This window comes from Oncorhynchus nerka, linkage group LG4, assembly GCF_034236695.1.
Source record: "Oncorhynchus nerka isolate Pitt River linkage group LG4, Oner_Uvic_2.0, whole genome shotgun sequence".
Classification (NCBI taxonomy): domain Eukaryota; kingdom Metazoa; phylum Chordata; class Actinopteri; order Salmoniformes; family Salmonidae; genus Oncorhynchus; species Oncorhynchus nerka.
In genome coordinates this window covers 4345132-4356924 of record NC_088399.1, presented here as the reverse complement: position 1 = coordinate 4356924, position 11793 = coordinate 4345132, and the positions used below count along the sequence as shown (strand labels likewise).

The following is an 11793-nucleotide window of genomic DNA, read 5'->3' as shown; positions in this document are numbered from 1 at the left end:
CCAATAAGAGAAGGTGTTACACACAGTGAACCAATAAGAGAAGGTGTTACACACAGTGAACCAATAAGAGAAGGTGTTACACACAGTGAACCAATAAGAGAAGGTGTTACATACAGTGAACCAATAAGAGAAGGTGTTACACACAGTGAACCAATAAGAGAAGGTGTTACACACAGTGAACCAATAAGAGAAGGTGTTACACACAGTGAACCAATAAGAGAAGGTGTTACACACAGTGAACCAATAAGAGAAGGTGTTACACACAGTGAACCAATTGGAGAAGGTGTTACACACAGTGAACCAATTGGAGAAGGTATTACACACAGTGAACCAATTGGAGAAGGTGTTACACACAGTGAACCAATTGGAGAAGGTGTTACACACAGTGAACCAATAAGAGAAGGTGTTACACACAGTGAACCAATAAGAGAAGGTGTTACACACAGTGAACCAATTGGAGAAGGTGTTACACACAGTGAACCAATAAGAGAAGGTGTTACACACAGTGAACCAATAAGAGAAGGTGTTACACACAGTGAACCAATTGGAGAAGGTGTTACACACAGTGAACCAATAAGAGTGAGTGTAGTTCTGACGTACCATCAGACAGCGTGGTGATGCTCATGTCCTCTGTGGTGACCCCAGGGCCGTAGCGGTTCAATGCCAAGACACGCAACGAGTACTCTGTGAACTTCTTCAGCCCCTCCATCTTATAACTCTGCCCGTTCACCTCCACACTCTGAAACACAAAGAGACAGAGAGATATGTGCCTTATTCAACCAGAGAGAGAGAGAGTAGAGAGAGAGAGAGAGAGAGAGAGAGACGAAAGACAGAGAGAGAGAGAGAGAGTAGAGAGAGAGAAGAGAGAGAGAGAAGAAAGACAGAGAGAGAGAGAGAGAAGAAAGAGAGATAGAGAGAGAGAGGAGAGAGAAGAAAGAGAGAGAGAGAGAGAGAGAGAGAGAGAGAGAGAGAGAGAGAGAGAGAGAGGGAGAGAGAGAGAGAGAAGAAAGACAGAGAGAGAGAGAGAGAGAGAGACGAAAGACAGAGAGAGAGAGAGAGAGAGAGAGAGAGAGAAGAGAGAGAGAGGAGAGAGAGAGAAGAAAGACAGAGAGAGAGAGAGAGAGAGAGAGAGAAGAAAGACACACAGAGAGAGAGAGAGAGAGAGAGATTAAAAAAACTGTATTGGATCTGAACCCACAAACACAACAAACACAATAAACACTCAAACAAACAAAAACATGGTTAAACATCAACACAACACCAGATCTTCCTCCACCTAACTAAACACAACAGCCTCTGAATACCACGTATAATCATAAACGGTCCAATGTTAATAACAATTTTGTAATAGGCAAACTCATCCCTCAGTCTCACTGTCAGCATCCCCTCCAGCATGCCCACCACGTCCACCGACCCCTGTCCCCGAACACCATTCTTTTGTGTCTTCCATATTACTAATTTAGCTGCCCTCCGACACAAAGTTAAGAGAACTACACCCCTTCGACTAAACCTCTACTTTAGCCCAGATTTAAACCGTTGGGAAGAGAAAACCTCTCCCAGAGCTGAGAACCAGCTATCAGGTCAATCATCCCGACCAGCCTGGGACACTGTCAGAATAGATGTGCCAGAGTTTCAGACTCAGCACAGAATGGACACCCCTCCCCAACAGTAGGATCCAGGTGTACCATATGCAGAATGGACACCCCTCGCCAACAGTAGGATCCAGGTGTACCAGATGCAGAATGGACATCCCTCCCCAACAGTAGGGTCCAGGTGTACCATATGCAGAATGGACACCCCTCCCCAACAGTAGGGTCCAGGTGTACCAGATGCAGAATGGACACCCCTCGCCAACAGTAGGATCCAGGTGTACCAGATGCAGAATGGACACCCCTCCCCAACAGTAGGATCCAGGTGTACCAGATGCAGAATGGACACCCCTCCCCAACAGTAGGATCCAGGTGTACCATATGCAGAATGGACACCCCTCCCCAACAGTAGGGTCCAGGTGTACCAGATGCAGAATGGACACCCCTCCTCAACAGTAGGGTCCAGTTGTACCAGATGCAGAATGGACACCCCTCCCCAACAGTAGGGTCCAGTTGTACCAGACACAGAATGGACACCCCTCCCCAACAGTAGGATCCAGGTGTACCAGATGCAGAATGGACAGCCCTCCCCAACAGTAGGGTCCAGGTGGACCAGATGCAGAATGGACACCCCTCCCCAACAGTAGGGTCCAGGTGTACCAGACACAGAATGGACACCCCTCCCCAACAGTAGGGTCCAGGTGTACCAGACACAGAATGGACACCCCTCCCCAACAGTAGGATCCAGGTGTACCAGATGCATGTTGGTGGCTATGGCTCCATGTATGATCCTCCATTGGAGGTGAGCTGTGCTCTTTTCAATAGGCAGTTTATATAAAGATGACCAACAGCCTCTTGGGGAGGCACCTGGACCAAACACCCCCGTCCACCTCGTGGATTTGACCTCTTCCAGGGTAAAAGCACGAGACACTATTACACATATTATGTACATGGCCTTCTTCCCCAGCTCCTTGAACTCCTCCAGCTCCTTGAACTCCCCAGCTCCTTGATCTTCCCCAGCTCCTTGATCTCCCCCAGAGCCTTGAACTCCCCCAGCTCCTTGATCTCCCCCAGAGCCTTGATCTCCCCAGCCCTTGAACTCCACCATCTCCTTGAACTCCCCCATCCCCTCCCCAGCCTTGAACTCCCCCAGCTCCTTGAACTCCACCATCTCCTTGAACTCCCCCATCTCCTTGATCTCCCCCAGCTCCTTGAACTCCCCCAGCTCCTTGACCTCCCCATCTCCTTGATCTCCCCAGCTCCTTGAACTCCCACATCTCCTTGAACTCCCCATCTCCTTGACCTCCCCATCTCCTTGATCTCCCCAGCTCCTTGAACTCCCACATCTCCTTGAACTCCCCATCTCCTTGACCTCCCCATCTCCTTGATCTCCCCCAGCTCCTTGAACTCCCACATCTCCTTGAACTCCCCATCTCCTTGAAATCCCCCAGCTCCTTGAACTCCCCAGGTCCTTGAACTCCCCAGCTCCTTGAACTCCCCCAGCTCCTTGAACCTCCCCAGCTCTGGGGTATGGAAGGAAAGCAGCACCCCCACATCCTCCTCTAATGCCCCCACTGTAGCACTAACATTCAACACATCATCCAGATCCGCCGTCCACCAATAGGAATTGGAAGTATCAGTCACATACTGCCGATGAAATACTGGCAAGGAATCACAGACCTCAGAGACGATCTTCCTCAGTAGGCGAGATGATTGGTTCCCCGCTCTTTCTCCCAGCTCCTCCTACGATCTGCTCCTGCTCCGCATCAGATGACCCAGCTTAGTACACCCCACGCCTAGCAGGCATGAACGTAGGCTAGCTGAACCCAGAACACGGGACTGGATGGCAGTGTTGTAAAAAAGAAGCTCTTCAAAAAGCCACATCCCTGGTGGCGTGCCGGCCTTACGGGATATATTGAAAGCTCTCTAAGCCTGCATAACGGACTCATGGAATGGAGTCAGGTCAGACACATCACCCCCCTCTAGCATTAAGAGTAAAAGGTGCTTGTCGAAGCCCAAACAGCCCACTTTCCTCATCACTGTGTAGGCTGTGTCGACCCATTTAAAATGTCACTGTACAACAGTCTCTGGGCTGCTAGATCCATCACTGTACAACAGTGTCTGGACTGCTAGAACCATCACTCTACAACAGTATCTGGGCTGCTAGAACCATCACAGTACAACAGTCTCTGGGCTGCTAGAACCATCACTGTACAACAGTCTCTGGGCTGCTAGAACCATCACTGTACAACAGTCTCTGGGCTGCTAGAACCATCACTGTACAACAGTGTCTGGACTGCTAGAACCATCACTCTACAACAGTCTCTGGGCTGCTAGAACCATCACTGTACAACAGTGTCTGGACTGCTAGAACCATCACTCTACAACAGTCTCTGGGCTGCTAGAACCATCACTGTACAACAGTCTCTGGGCTGCTAGAACAGTCACTGTACAACAGTCTCTGGGCTGCTAGAACCGTCACTGTACAACAGCCTCTGGGCTGCTAGAACCATCACTCTACAACAGTCTCTGGGCTGCTAGAACCGTCACAGTACAACAGACTCTGGGCTGCTAGAACAGTCACAGTACAACAGTCTCTGGGCTGCTTGAAGCCGGAAAGCCGTGATCCCAGAGGAAATGTCCACCAGGCCTCGCCCACCCTCGTGCAGTGGTAGGTACAGGGCTGCAGCTTTAATCCAGTGTTGTCCAGACCAGAGGAAATGTCCACCAGGCCTTGCCCACCCTCGTGCAGTGGTAGGTACAGGGCTGCAGCTTTAATCCAGTGTTGTCCAGACCAGAATAAATTGACAAGAGTCCTCTGAATCTCTTGTATCAGACACCCCGGTGGCTGTACAATCATTAGTCTGAGCCACAGGGTAGAGATGGCTGGGTTATTAGCTACTAGCACACTTCCCCTATGAGACAGCTGGGGTAGCACTCATTTACACCTAGACAATCTGCACACACCTTCTCCATGACACCCTCCCAGTCATTTTTTAAAAATACATCGGAGCCGTGGAGAGGACCCTATCTGAAGCTGACCTGTTAACCGTGGAGAGGACCCTATCTGAAGTCCCCCTGGTAACCGTGGAGAGAACCCTATATGAAGCTGACCTGGTAACCGTGGAGAGGACCCTATCTGAAGCCCCCCTGGTAACCGTGGAGAGGACCCTATCTGAAGCTGAACCTGGTAAACGTGGAGAGGACTCTATCTGAAGCCCCCCTGGTAACTGTGGAGAGGACCCTATCTGAAACTGACCTGGTAACCATGGAGAGGACCCTATCTGAAGACCCCTGGTAACTGTGGAGAGGACCCTATCTGAAACTGACCTGGTAACCATGGAGAGGACCCTATCTGAAGACCCCTGGTAACTGTGGAGAGGACCCTATCTGAAAATGACCTGATAACCATGGAGAGGACCCTATCTGAAGACCCCTGGTACATGTGGAGAGGACCCTATCTGAAACTGACCTGGTAACCATGGAGAGGTCCCTATCTGAAGACCCCTGGTAACCGTGGAGTTGACCCCGTCTGAAGCCCCCCTGGTAACCATGGAGAGGACCCTATCTGAAGACCCCTGGTAACCGTGGAGTTGACCCCGTCTGAAGCCCCCCTGGTAACCATGGAGTGGACCCCGTCTGAAGCCCCCCTGGTAACCGTGGAGTGGACCCCGTCTGAAGCCCCCTTGGTAACCGTGGAGAGGACCCTATCTGAAGCTGACCTGGTAACCATGGAGAGGACCCTATCTGAAGACCCCTGGTAACCGTGGAGTTGACCCTGTCTGAAGCCCCCCTGGTAACCGTGGAGTGGACCCTATCTGAAGCCCCCCTGGTAACCATGGAGAGGACCCTATCTGAAGACCCCTGGTAACCGTGGAGAGGACCCTATCTGAAGCTGACCTGGTAACCATGGAGAGGACCCTACCTGAAGACCCCTGGTAACCGTGGAGAGGACCCTATCTGAAGCTGACCTGGTAACCATGGAGATGACCCTATCTGAAGCTGACCTGGTAACCATGGAGTGGACCCTATCTGACGCTGACCTGGTAACCATGGAGAGGACCCTATCTGAAGAGCCCTGGTAACCGTGGAGAGGACCCTATCTGAAGACCCCTGGTAACCGTGGAGTTGACCCCGTCTGAAGCCCCCCTGGTAACCGTGGAGTTGACCCTATCTGAATCTGACCTGGTAACCATGGAGAGGACCCTATCTGAAGCTGACCTGGTAACCATGGAGAGGACCCTATCTGAAGCTGACATGCCCACAGAGGTTCAGTCTTTCCCCAGTTGACTCTAGCTGAGGAGGCCCCCTCATTCACCTTTAAAGCGTTTGAGAACCTTAACATCCTCACCCCCTGTAATAAAAACTATCACGTCATCTGCATACGCAGACAGTGCTATCGTGGGACCCTTCATTACACCTGGCAGAGAGAAACCAGTAAGCTTCACTCTTAAAAAACAAAGCATTGGTTCAATTGCCAATATAACTGTCCTGATATTGGGCATCCCTGCCTAATACCCCTTCGGACGGGGATGGGGCAACTCAAACCACCCCCCACCTTCACCATACACGAGGCCCCAGCATACAGTAAACTCATCCAAGACAACAAAAAAAACATCCCCAAACCCAAAGGCTTTCATTGTTTTGAACAAGTACTGGTGGTCCACACGGTCAAAAGCCTTCTCCTGATCTAACGAAAGTAAACCCACATTTACATCAGACAGTCTACATCTCTTATCAGACACAAGTTATCAACTATAGAGAGGTCAGGTACACAGTCAGACTGGTCCTTGTGGACCAACAGCCCCAGATGTTCTTTCAACCTGTTTGAGAGACATTTAGATATAGTTTTATATTCTGCACACAGCAATTGCAACAGGACGGCAGTTTTTTTAAAGAGCCAAATCCCTCATTTTTGGCAAACATGAAAGCACCGCACGTTGACAGGATACAGGAAGAGAAACCTCGTGAAAAGATTCACACACCATTTCATAAAAATCCTCCCCAATAGACCCCCAAAAGTGCTGTTATTAAAACTCAGATGGTAAACCATCGATGCCAGGGGATCGGCCTGTTGAGAGCTGCATAACTGCTGTGGAGTAATGTGGCTCCTGCAGAGTAATGTCAGAGTCCAAAAGCAGCTCTCTGCTCAGGGCCCTATTGAGGAAGTCCATGTAACAACTGTTCAGTACACAGAGGATCACATTCCTCCGCCTTATCGAGGGCAGAGTAGAAATCCACGGCATGTTGGCACATCTCACAGTCATCCGTGGTCACCTTCCCACCAGGGAGACGAAGGCCGACCATCTGTTTGCATTGCAATGTCCACTGTCCTAGTGTTCACCTTCCCACCAGGGAGACGAAGGCAGACCGTCTGTTTACGTTGTGTTGTCCACTGTCCTAGTGGTCACCTTCCCATCAGGGAGACGAAGGCAGACCATCTGTTTGCATTGCAATGTCCACTGTCCTAGTGTTCACCTTCCCACCAGGGAGACGAAGGCAGACCGTCTGTTTGCATTGCAATGTCCACTGTCCTAGTGGTCACCTTCCCATCAGGGAGACGAAGGCAGACCATCTGTTTGCATTGCAATGTCCACTGTCCTAGTGGTCACCTTCCCACCAGGGAGACGAAGGCATACCGTCTGTTTGCATTGCAATGTCCACTGTCCTAGTGGTCACCTTCCCACCAGGGAGACGAAGGCATACCGTCTGTTTGCATTGCAATGTCCACTGTCCTAGTGGTCACCTTCCCACCAGGGAGACGAAGGCAGACCGTCTGTTTGCATTGCAATGTCCACTGTCCTAGTGGTCACCTTCCCACCAGGGAGACGAAGGCATACCGTCTGTTTGCATTGCAATGTCCACTGTCCTAGTGGTCACCTTCCCACCAGGGAGACCGTCTGTTTGCATTGCAATGTCCACTGACACCTTCCCACCGTCTGTTTGCATTGCAATGTCCACTGTCCTAGTGGTCACCTTCCCACCAGGGAGATGAAGACATACCGTCTGTTTGCATTGCAATGTCCACTGTCCTAGTGGTCACCTTCCCACCAGGGAGACGAAGACATACCGTCTGTTTGCATTGCAATGTCCACTGTCCTAGTGGTCACCTTCCCATCAGGGAGACGAAGGTATACCGTCTGTTTGCATTGCAATGTCCACTGTCCTAGTGGTCACCTTCCCACCAGGGAGACGAAGGCATACAGTCTGTTTGCATCGCAATGTCGTAGTGGTTTAAAAAAACTGCGATAGGATCGTCCGTATCCTTGAGGGAAGCAAAACGAGACCTAATCAAGGCACCCTTCACTCTTTCATGTAGACAGACAGACAGACAGACAGACAGACAGACAGACAGACAGACAGACAGACAGACAGACAGACAGACAGACAGACAGACAGACAGACAAGACAGACAGACAGACAGACAGACAAATTGCTGGTCGCAGGTGAGGTTCTTCAGCAGTGTGGTCAACATTAAAATCCACTGTACAGTTTCAGTCACCCCCTAAAACCATCCACCCCTCTTGGTCACACTGTCTTAAGGTTTCCTTTCTTTGACCAAATACAGCAATACGCTCTGTACCCTCATTAGAAGGATCAATAAAAGTACAAATGTTTGTTTGAAAACATAACATCCGCCTTGACCAATAAAACCCCACCCTTGACAATCTCTGTTGTAGATACCATAGTCACCCCTAAGCCTGAGGAAAACAAAATTGCCACCCCAGCATTGAAATTAGTACCATGACTGAGTATATGCTGCCCCTCCCACCACATACCCCAGTCAACCTCATTATCCTCATTACTATGTATCTCCTGTAGAAGTCAACCTCATTAGTCTCATCACTATGTATCTCCTGTAGAAGTCAACCTTATTAGCCTCATTACTATGTATCTCCTGTAGAAGTCCACCTCATCACTATGTATCTCCTGTAGAAGTCCACCTCATCACTATGTCTCTCCTGTAGAAGTCCACCTCATCACTATGTATCTCCTGTAGAAGTCAACCTCATTAGTCTCATCACTATGTATCTCCTGTAGACGTCAACCTCATTAGCCTCATCACTATGTATCTCCTGTAGAAGTCAACCTCATTATCCTCATCACTATGTATCTCCTATAGAAGTCAACCTCATTATCCTCATCACTATGTATCTCCTGTAGAAGTCGACCTCATTAGTCTCATCACTATGTATCTCCTGTAGAAGTCAACCTCATTAGTCTCATCACTATGTATCTCCTGTAGAAGTCAACCTCATTAGCCTCATCACTATGCCTCTCCTGTAGAAGTCCACCTCATCACTATGTATCTACTGTAGAAGTCAACCTCATTAGCCTCATCACTATGTATCTCCTGTAGAAGTCCACCTCATCACTATGTATCTCCTGTAGAAGTCGACCTCATTAGTCTCATCACTATGTATCTCCTGTAGAAGTCAACCTCATTAGCCTCATCACTATGTATCTCCTGTAGAAGTCGACCTCATTAGTCTCATCACTATGCAGCTCCTGTAGAAGTCAACCTCATTATCCTCATCACTATGTATCTCCTGTAGAAGTCAACCTCATCACTATGTATCTCCTGTAGAAGTCAACCTCATTAGTCTCATCACTATGTATCTCCTGTAGAAGTCAACCTCATTATCCTCATCACTATGTATCTCCTGTAGAAGTCCACCTCATCACTATGTATCTCCTGTAGAAGTCAACCTCATTAGCCTCATCACTATGTATCTCCTGTAGAAGTCCACCTCATCACTATGTATCTCCTGTAGATGTCAACCTCATTAGCCTCATCACTATGTATCTCCTGTAGAAGTCGACCTCATTAGTCTCATCACTATGTATCTCCTGTAGAAGTCCACCTCATTAGTCTCATCACTATGTATCTCCTGTAGAAGTCGACCTCATTAGTCTCATCACTATGTATCTCCTGTAGAAGTCAACCTCATTAGTCTCATCACTATGTATCTCCTGTAGAAGTCAACCTCATTAGGCTCATCACTATGTATCTCCTGTAGAAGTCAACCTCATTAGCCTCATCACTATGCCTCTCCTGTAGAAGTCCACCTCATCACTATGTATCTCCTGTAGAAGTCGACCTCATTAGTCTCATCACTATGTATCTACTGTAGAAGTCAACCTCATTAGCCTCATCACTATGTATCTCCTGTAGAAGTCGACCTCATTATCCTCATTACTATGTATCTCCTGTAGAAGTCCACCTCATCACTATGTATCTCCTGTAGAAGTCGACCTCATTAGTCTCATCACTATGTATCTCCTGTAGAAGTCAACCTCATTAGTCTCATCACTATGTATCTCCTGTAGAAGTCAACCTCATTAGTCTCATCACTATGTATCTCCTGTAGAAGTCAACCTCATTATGCTCATCACTATGCATCTCCTGTAGAAGTCCACCTCATCACTATGTATCTACTGTAGAAGTCAACCTCATTAGTCTCATCACTATGTATCTCCTGTAGAAGTCAACCTCATTATCCTCATCACTATGTATCTCCTGTAGAAGTCCACCTCATCACTATGTATCTCCTGTAGACTTCAACCTCATTAGCCTCATCACTATGTATCTCCTGTAGAAGTCAACCTCATTAGTCTCATCACTATGTATCTCCTGTAGAAGTCGACCTCATTAGTCTCATCACTATGTATCTCCTGTAGAAGTCGACCTCATTATCCTCATCACTGGGTCTCCTGTAGAAGTCAACCTCATTATCCTCATCAATATGTATCTCCTGTAGAAGTCGACCTCATTAGTCTCCTCACTATGCATCTCCTGTAGAAGTCCACCTCATTAGACCTGGGCCCTGGCAGTAAACCCTCAAAAAAGAATTATGATTTTCCAGAGAAGATACAGGGAATTAGAGCAAAGTTCTCAATTGGTACAAATTATATAGAGTACTGTACACACTACAATTACTGAGGTTTAAATATATAGAGTACTGTACACACTACAATTACTGAGGTTTAAATATATAGAGTACTGCACACACTACAATTACTGAGGTTTAAATATATAGAGTACTGCACACAATACAATTACTGAGGTTTAAATATATAGAGTACTGTACACACTACAATTACTGAGGTTTTTAAATGCACAAACTACAATTACTGAGGTTTAAACTGTACACACTACAATTACTGAGGTTTAAATATATAGAGTACTGCACAAACTACAATTACTGAGGTTAAAAATAAGCTCAACTGGACACCTTAATGAGGCAGTGAATGAACTGAGAGAGAAAGCACGCAGGGCATTCTACGCCATTAAAAAGCTAATTCAAATTGAAATAACTATTAAAATTTGGCTATCAGAGGCAGCTCTCTATCGTTGTCTCTGACAATCAGAGGCAGCTCTCTATCGTTGTCTCTGACAATCAGAGGCAGCTGTCTATCGTTGTCTCTGACAATCAGAGGCAGCTGTCTATCGGTGTCTCTGACAATCAGAGGCAGCTCTCTATCGTTGTCTCTGACAATCAGAGGCAGCTGTCTATCGTTGTCTCTGACAATCAGAGGCAGCTGTCTATCGTTGGGTCCACTCCGGAAAAAGAAGGAACAACACATCAGAAATCAGCTCAATGTAATTGAAGAATCCATAGCATCTAACCACTTCTGGGGACAATTGGAAAACACTAAACAAACAACAACGTGAAGAGTTATCTATCCAAAATGGAGATGTATGGGTAAACCACTTCTCCGAACTTTTTGGCTCTATAACAAAAAAAAAACAGCAAAAACATATACATGATCAAATACAGATCTTAGAATCAACTATTAAAGACTACCAGAACCCACTGGATCCAACCTGTGGTCTGTGGTGTTGATGGTATCCTTAATGAAAGCTCTCAAGAGAAGACAGGCTATGTGCTCACTGCCCACAAAATGAGGTGGAAACTGACCTGCACTTCCTAACCTCCTGTCCAATGTATGACCATATTAGAGACACATATTTCTCTCAGGTTACACAGATCCACAAAGAATTCGAAAACAAACCCAATTTTGATAAACTCCCATATCTACTTGGTGAAATACCACAGTGTGCCATCACAGCAGCAAGATTTGTGACCTGTTGCCACGAGAAAAGGGCAACCAGTGAAGAACAAACACCCTTGTAAATAAATATTTATGCTTATTTATTTTCCCTTTTGTACCTTAAACATTTGCTACATTGTTACAACAC

At 47.3% G+C, this 11793-nt stretch overlaps 1 protein-coding gene across 1 annotated transcript in view; it reads right to left on the bottom strand.

Moving 5' to 3' along the window:
* Positions 1 to 556: 556 nt before the first annotated feature.
* Positions 557 to 11793, bottom strand: part of LOC115125630 (netrin receptor DCC-like) — a 454667-nt gene continuing 443430 nt past the window's right edge. The window contains exon 13 of the mRNA XM_065017122.1: positions 557 to 739. Within this exon, the coding sequence (XP_064873194.1) occupies positions 557 to 739 (183 nt within the window). The remainder of the gene's footprint in view (positions 740 to 11793) is intronic.